General features: G+C 55.7%; 1 protein-coding gene across 1 annotated transcript; it reads right to left on the bottom strand.

Annotated features, from left to right (window-relative positions):
- Positions 1-1317: 1317 nt before the first annotated feature.
- On the bottom strand, positions 1318-2966 carry LOC119359766. Its single transcript, XM_037625854.1, has 3 exons — positions 1964-2966; positions 1744-1875; positions 1318-1652 (listed from the first exon to the last, which is right to left on the bottom strand). Exons 1-3 carry the CDS (start codon positions 2733-2735, stop codon positions 1633-1635), a joined length of 924 nt encoding a protein of 307 aa, XP_037481751.1. The 5' UTR covers positions 2736-2966; the 3' UTR covers positions 1318-1632.
- Positions 2967-8610: the final 5644 nt, after the last annotated feature.

Here is an 8610-nt window from a genome sequence, read left to right as displayed (position 1 = left end):
CTCTCTCTCTCTCTTTGGAAGTTAACAGACCCAGAGAAACTTGATCTGGATCGAACGCTCGATGCTGGCAACGAGCGAGGGCGCTCGTGGTTGGGATCGAGCGAGGGCCAGCCGGATCGACCGGGCAGGCCGGAGGCAGCAGCGGCAGTAGCGGCTGGACGGGACCGGTGGCAGCCGTGCGCAGAGGGACGTCGGCGGCCGGTCGAAGAGGCAGATCAGCGGCCGGTCAGCGAGGAGAGGTGGCAGCTGGATGGAGCAGCAGCAGTTGAAGGAGCACCGGCGGCTGGACGGGAACGGGCGGGCGGCGGCCGGTCGAAGAGAAAGGGGCGACCAGACGAGGGGAGATCGACAGCGGGGCTGCAGACCGGGCACAACCTGCGAGCGGGGAAACTCGATCTGGATCGAGCAGTTGCTCGCGCGAGGCTAGAAAAAGGGCAGGCAGCCGGTGACCAGGAAGACTAGGATCGAAGCTCAACAGCGACGACAGTGGGTAGAAGGAGCACGCACGGAGTTGCATCATGCGGGAGAGAGGCTAACCTGGCATCTGATACCATGTTGGATAATGAGCAACTTATATTCACTAAGGGTCAAAGGCCATTACATACACATGTGTGATAAAATGCAAGAAACCTTTATACAATGAAGATATATCGGAAAAAAACTATACACATCTCACGGCAGCTAGCACGCACCGTGAGCCAGCAACGAGGTGAGGCTAGTTTGAAATGGAGGGGAAGCACAGCAGAAATCCAGCTGCGCCTGGGAGCAGCAGTTGGTAAAGCGCGCATGCGTACGCGTGGACACCATGGACGTTGAGCAAGCACCTGCCATAGACGTTGAGCTAAACTGGCATCGCAGAGAACTAGCTAAACATGCATAAGCATAACCTTTAAAAAAAGATCATTCATGGAAACAACTGACTGCATATCGAGCTGGTTAGGTAGGCAACTACAGAGAAGAAAGAGAGATGAACATCTGCACTTCAATCCAAACCAATCACTCTATTTCAGAAGATGCATGTACATGCATGCAGCTAGCACGCACCGTCAGCCAGCAACGAGGTGAGGCTAGTTTGAAATGGAGGGAAGCACACAGAAATCCAGCTGTGCCTGGGAGCAGCAGTTGGTAAAGTGTGCGTTGCGTGGACACCATGAACGTTGAGCAAGCACCGAGCTCCAGCCATGGCCGCTGAGCTAAACTGACATCCCAAATATGCCTCGCAGAGAGAACTAGCTAAACATGCCTATAACCTTTCAAAACAAGCTCATGCGTGAAAACAACTGAATGCACATCGAGCTAGCTAGGTAGGCAACTACAGAGAAAAGAAGAGATCAACATCTGCTAAAGATCTTATAAAGATCAGCATTAGGTTTCCACACACACATAGGATCGCGCCAAACGACCGGGATCGCTCCACAATCACGAAGAAGATTAGTGGAAGATCACGGAACAGAGCAGTAGTAAAATGGAGTACCAAGCATCCAAATGCATATGACAGACCAACATAACAGTTCAACACTACCCTAGCTAGCTATGTGTTCCTGCAGGAAGTTGGTAACGCCCGAGCCCTCTCATGTCCTGTAGATGGCTCCTTGCTTTTATTCGGTCTTCTTCCTTCTTATCCCGGTCAGATCATGGCTTCCCTTCTGCCGCTGGAGATAAGATAGTTGTGTTAAGACTTAAGATTGCGGATGTATATTTCTTAACAACGAGGCGGAAACGTGGGTAGTACATAGTACATACCTGGTGCGGCTGCAGCATTCCCGAGCTTCCTCGTCACCAGGCGGCAGACATGAACTAGCAGCAGGATGATAACCCCGGCGACGATGAAGCCAATGCACACAGTCAGGACGAGGTTATCCTTTACGATCCTCCCTGCAGCGCAGCGCATCACAAGTTAGAGATAGAATCACCATGAGATCTACCGGCCGGAGTTACTATGTAGCAATGTAGCAATACTCACGAATCTTCTCTCTCACGGGCAGCGGCGGTGCCGATATCTCGAAGCGGAGGTAGCAGTTCGGGCCGAGAACCGCGGCCACGCTTCCTTGCACGTCGACGCCGGCGGTGAGCGTGAGCCTCCAGCTCTTGGCCATCTGCAGCGACGAATCCCGCAGGCACCGGGCGCACTCCGCCGGGGCGCTGTCCGTCGCGCACTGTGCCAGCATGCGCACCGTGTAGCCGTTGCTCGCCGTGGCAGTCGCGTCGGCGGCGGCCACCTGGCCGTTCGCGGACCGCGGGACCAGGGACCGCGCCACGGCAACGAGCTTCAGCACGTCGACGTTGTCGATGCGTGGGACGGCGTCGCCGGAGAATGTCACGCCACTGATGTCGTCGTCGTCCGCGCCGGCGGAGGACGCGTTGGCGTCGGAGTAGCCCAGGAAGCAGCCGTCGGTCAGGAAGCCCGCGCGCCGGTTGGCGTGTCCGCACAGGTCGGTGATCTTCCCGCCGGCGTCAGACAGGCAGCGGAAGCACGGGTCTGGCGCGGGGTCGCCGAAGCAGAGGCCGCGGGCGAACGCGCCGCCGGTCCGCATGGAGGCGAAGCCCGTCCGCGCGGTGGCCGAGGGGACGGCGTCGAGCAGCGAGAGGAGATCGCGCCGGAACGCGCTGGTGCTGCCGTTGACAGTGGGCGTCGGCGGCGGGTAGCACCTGGTCACGATGATCTCGGAGGTGCCGGTGACCGCCGTGATGGCGACGAGGGAGAGGAAGAGGAGAAGGCGGCGGGAGAGCGCCATGGGAGTTGGCAGCTCCGGGATGGCAGTGGTGGAGACTAGGAGGAGGAGCCGAGGAGAGTCTCGCGGCGCTGGAACGAACTAGTCTAGTCACCAAGGAAAGGACCAGCGCGAGCTCGCGTCTGGTAGTAATGTACGTATGGCAGGCAGCTCGCGTCGGATGCTTTGCCGCGGCATCGATATGGAAAGGGTGGAGCGCTGCGTGGTTGCTACGCGCATTGCCATTCCAAGCTAGGCGACGACACCACCCCTCATCAAGCTGCACCCGCACTAAGAAGGGGCTCTGCCAAACACTGCCAGCGCTTTATTGTTTTGCCTCATCCGTCGCCCACGCGAGCTTCCGCGCAACTTCCTCCCCCGGTGATTTATGGTTTTACCACCCACTACAGTAACAACGTTTTATATTTTTTCGAATGTTGGTATACTAACATCTGTTGAAGTGCAACACCTGTCAACCCAGCAATTCATCCCATGGGTATGGCTGTCCATAGGCATCCCAATGGGTAGGGTATGGGTCGTGCTCTCCGCCCATGGGTCACGCCCATGCTCCATGGGTAACCCGATATTAGTGAGCAGGTTATGGCTTTGAGTTTGTGCCCGTGGATTACCCATGTGTCACGTGATTAATATGAATAATTGATTATAATATTGTTTTACATGACCTTGAGGGCAGGGGCGGAGCCCAATGGGCCAACCCTGTAGCACAAGCAACAGGGTCCAGGAATTGTTTCAGTGCTAATTAACAGTCACTTGGCCCATGGCAACAGGGTGGCCCAGCAAGTGTGCCATAGGTCCGATGAAACCAGCCCGCGCGGGCTCGTGGTTTCACTTCGAACAGCCCACTACCCACGTTACGTACAGTATACCCTCGATCCGTTCAAACGCACACCGGCACACGACCGATCGTATTTCTGTTATCCATCTCCCTTCTCCTGTAAGTCTATAAGGGCATCTCCAGCCGTTCGGCCCCCTAGGGCGCCTAAATAGAGCGGCCTGGGGGCGTGCCGGCACTAGTTCGGCCCCTGGAGACGACCTAACTCCCAGTCACGCCCCTAAGCGCCGGTCTCAGGATGCGGAAAATTTGAACTAGGTCGTTCCCGCTCACAAAAGACGCCACAAATCCGGCGATCGGACGTAGTCTGGCGTTACAAAAAACAGAGTGCCACACGCCGCAAGTTCGCGTGCGCAACGAATCACTCGGCGGGGTCGGCTCCAGGCGTTGGCGGAGTCGGCGTGCGCGGGCTCGGCGGTGTCGGAGCTGCTTCGGTGCTGGGCTGTGTCGGCGCGGCTTCGCTACTGCTGGGCGGCGATGTAGAGGCGTCGTTCGGGCTTGGCGTCCGTGTGGCCGTGGGCGCGGGAGCTGGCGTCGTCGGCGTCGTCGGCGTTGCCGTCTGCATCTGGTTCAGGATGAGGCCGCACTCCGCCATGTACCACGCCCTGAGCTGCTCGTCGTTGCTCTGGAGCATGTCCGCCCCGCCCATCAGAAAAGCCATGTCGGTGTTTCTCTTCTTCGCGGCGACGTTCGTCCGGAGCAGGTCGACGTTGGTCCGGAGCAGGTCGAGCTTGATGGCGCTGTTCGTCATCAGCGACAACCACCGTGCCTCGGTCTTCTCTTCACGTAGGACGGCCCGGGCCTGGGCGTCGGCGAGGCAATGCTAGATGGACTCCTGCACTTGCGCGGTTGCCGCGTCGGCGTTTTTCCCCCTCTTTGCCAATTTTTGGTCGTCCGGCCGCCCCTCTGACGCGCCCGGAGTCGTCGCGTCCGGCTTGTATGTCTCCTTGGCCTTGTCGAGGGTACGTCGGACTTCCGCCCACTTCTCGCACTTGTCAATGCGCTTGTAGACGTGGAGGAACTTGAAGTCGGCGTCGAGGTTGTCGCGCCGATACATGGTGAACATGCGCATCAACTGCGCGGAGGAACAAACAGTTGGCGGGTGGCGGGCGTAGACAACGAAGAGATGCGGGCGAAAGGCGTGCGTACCTGATCCTTAACGCTGGCGCCGCTCTCCGGGCGAGCCGCGACCTCCTCGACGATTCCATGTCATTTGTTGCACGCCCCCTGGATATGCCCCCAATGGTTCGCCATCGCCTTGGAGCCGCGCTGCATGTAGACGCCTTTGAAGTAGGGGTCGACGAGCTTCCGCTCGTCGAACTCGGCCTTAATGCGGTCCCAGTACGTCTCGAGGCTCTGGTTCGTGCCGGTGGTCGGGTCGAGGCAGACGACTTTCCATGCTTCGGCGAGGCATTCCTCCTCCTTGGACGTCCACTTGATGCGCGGTTCGCCTGGCCTAGCCGCCCGCTTCTTCTTCTAGCGCCCCTTCGTCGGATCAGGAGCCGGCTCCTCCTCCTCCTCCTCCTCCTCGTCCTCCTTCTCCTCCTCGGGTTCCTGCGCTTCGTGCGCATCCTCGCCGTAGACGTAGCCGAGCTCGGCCTCCATGACGCCGCTGAGATCCACTACCTCGTCCTGGGTGGCGAACCCGGGAGACGCGGCCACCGCGGTCGATCCTGTCGCGATGATGTCGTCCATGTCGGCTCTTGTGTCGTCGGTGTCGCCGAGGTGCGAGAAGGACAGCGGTCCACGGCGGAGATGGGGCGTCGGTGTGGACGCGTAGGCGGGCGGCGAGTAGTTGTATGGAGGGTACTGCACGCCGACGAAGGCGGGCGAGGGTGTGCGCGTCGCGGGGTGGCCATGGGGGAAGGTCACGTTTGGGTTGAACCCACCGTGCGCGTCGCCGTCGGCGTAGCCGGGCGACGACGATCCCCATGGAGATCCGACGCCTTGCTGTCCCCAGGACGCGTACTGGGCGTGGCTGACGACGGGTGGATTCATCATCCCCGCGTGGTCGACCGATGAGGAGGACGCCGCCGCGCGCGCCGCGTTGTCGCGGGCCTTCTTGGCGATGGCCCTGTTCCGCCGGTCGGCGGTGACTGCGTCGCGTCGCTGAACTTCCACCCTCCACTCGGCGTTCGACATGCCCGGTGGCTTCAATGGCGGCGCCCTCGGCTTCCTCTGCTTCGGCTGGGCCACGGTGCCAGTCGTGGTTGCCGCCGCGCGCGGCATGGCGTACTTCTTCGGCGGCATGGCGGCGACTGGAAGGCGAGCGGGAGGGGCTTTGGTGGGAGAAAGGGAGGGAATGGCGGGAGGAAGGCGAGCGAGCGGGAGGGATTCGAGGAAAAAGCGTTAAGAAACGGCAGGAAAAGGCTCTCGGGTCGCCGCCAGGGCAGACCACGCGCCTTTTTCGCTTGTGCCGGCTCCCCAAGCGCCCCCCAGGGCGCCGGGTTCGGCCTGGGTCCGCCGGCACCAGTTTTGGCCCGAGCCGGCGAAAAACGAGCTTCTGGGGACGCGACTGGGCAGTTTTTTTGACACCGGCGCAGAAAAAACGCTTGAAGAGGGCCTGTTGGGGACGCGGCTGGAGATGCTCTAACAAACTAGCGATCCATCTTCCCAATCCCCGATTTTTCTCCACTAAAAGAAAAAGAGATCTCTATCCGTCTCCTCATCTCATGTATTCTGCCCCCGAGCAAGCGAGGCGAGCAAATCTATGCGCAGCGGCGGCGATCTATTGATCGAATCGATCCGTTCCTGATGGGTGGGCGGCCGGCAAATGCGTACGCGAAGCAGCGGCAACCGGCAGGCCGGAGAATGCGGGTCGACGACTGACGCTGCAGCCTGCAGCGCCGAAGCCACCACGGCTCCCTCGCGAGTCATGGCCACGTCCCACGCCGGAATTTCTCTTTCCCTCTCTTAGCTAATTAGTAATATGTTTTTGAATTTTTCGTTTAGATTACAGTCATTGCTTGATTCGAATTCTGCTCGATATCCCTTCTTTGTGTTGTTTTTTCTATATATTTTTACAAGTCGCAACAATTGTATGTAAAAAATTGGGGCTAGTAAGTTAAACCTTATTGAAATATATTTAAATGTATGTGTTCTGGCAAAACATGGGGCATCAGCTACTGTTTGAAGTTGTAATTACGTATACTTCATTGGCTTCACAATTTTGATTTCTCACTAGTTTTAAGTATTAAATGCAGGTAGTATGGACCAGTTTCTTCTCAAAAGAACGGCACCATCAGTCCATCACATTCGCAATTAGGTATCCATGACATCATTTTCAAGTAATTTTGTCACACTATATTAAGCAGTTTGACTATTACCTTTTGTTTTTATAAATCGGCGTCTATTATATCTGGTAATTCATGTTAAAAGTTATGAAACACATCTTTATTAGTTCATTGTTGCTTGAAAATTTTATGTCATAGTTAAGTAGTGCATCAAGGTAACATTAGTTCCAGATCCGCCCCTGCTTGAGGGCGATAGTGACGCTTCACAGCTGAGCAAGAAACGGCAGGAAGCTTCGACGCGGGTGGGGGGACCTAGGGCCCAGCCCAGGTAGTGGCACATACCCTCTACAGGTATGTGTATTATATATATGTGTAGAAAAAAAATAGTACGCAGAGAAGTAGACCAGGCCTATTAAGAAGATCGGTTAATTGTATCGTCTTCCTCCTAGTAGCGAAACCTAGTTGCGACATTTCAGGTGAAAAACAAACGCATGATATTTGTTGATGCACGTTTATGGTTGGAGTTGGGCTGCTAGAGTTGGAGTTGTAGCTTCTGTCGAATTGGATCAAGAATTGCGAACAATGTCATATATATATTTAGTTAAGAGTTAAGGTTTCTGGGTTGTTGGAGCGTGTATCCTACTCTTATAATCATATGATATATATGTGGCCAATGGTATATGAAGTCGATATTTGCTAATGAAGTTTACAATTGCTTTTATAATGACTTTTCGGTGTACTCTCTCCGTAAACTAATATAAGAGCATTTAGCATACTAAAATAGTGATCTAAACGCTCTTATATTAGTTTACCGAGGGAGTACATGATAGGTGTGGGAGCATTTTTTTTATCTAGTATAGTGTAAGGGCTCATTTTCTCAGTACGCACAAGGGCCTCTGGAATGCTAGGGCCGACCCTGTGCAAGACATCAAAGAGCCACTCCACCCCCGTTGGACGCACAGTTGCAAGTTCCAGCAGGTTCAAATGTTTCTTCATGGTTCGCCAGAGCTCCACCGCTCAAGGGCACCTACAAAAAACATGGAATGTGTCCTCCCGCTCCATCGCACATAATGGGCACACATCAGTGATCTCCAATGTTCTGGTTTTTATTTGCCCAACTGGCCAACGAGTTTGATGCAAGTTTCCACACAAATATACGCATTTTGGGTGGAGCATCGCACCACCATATAAGTGCCCAGCATGTCACCCGTCTGGTGCCCTGCTTGCTGTGACTGAATATGGCAGGAAACACTCATTGAGGCCGAGGCGATAAGTGCTCTTCACCGAAAAGGCTCCATTCCGCTCAGGCGCCCAATACAATCCTCCACTTGCCATGGAGAAGCATTATTTTTCAGAGACTCTTATCACATCTATTTGCAGGGGATGTTGTTGCAGTAGCGCGACCTTTCGTTTTCCATGCATGTCCATCCAGTAGTTTGCTAACTCTCCTAAGCCGGCGTCATCCTTGCAAGGAGATTGGGCACGGGCTGCGGATGAGGAATCCACAGGTCACGCCAAATGTGGACCGACGCATTGTCACTAATGCGGCAGATTGGGCCCTTCTTGAGGAGGTAAAGGTCATGGATGATGGACTGCCAAGTTGTTGAAGTGTTGCTGGAGAAGACTGTGTCCTCAAGGCGTCCATCGGGATAGTATCAGTCCTTTAGTGCCCGCGCACACAAGCTATCGGAGTTAGAGATAAGACACCAAGCTTGACGTGCGAGCAACGCTTGGTTGAACAAGCAAGAGTCCCGAAAACTGACCCAGCCCTGCTCCTTCGGCTTGATCATGGTATCCCATGCCCTCTAGTGCG

Source organism: Triticum dicoccoides, chromosome 2A (assembly GCF_002162155.2).
Source record: "Triticum dicoccoides isolate Atlit2015 ecotype Zavitan chromosome 2A, WEW_v2.0, whole genome shotgun sequence".
Lineage (NCBI taxonomy): Eukaryota > Viridiplantae > Streptophyta > Magnoliopsida > Poales > Poaceae > Triticum > Triticum dicoccoides.
Note: the sequence above shows the minus strand (reverse complement) of the source record. Positions and strands in the feature narration are given on the sequence as shown.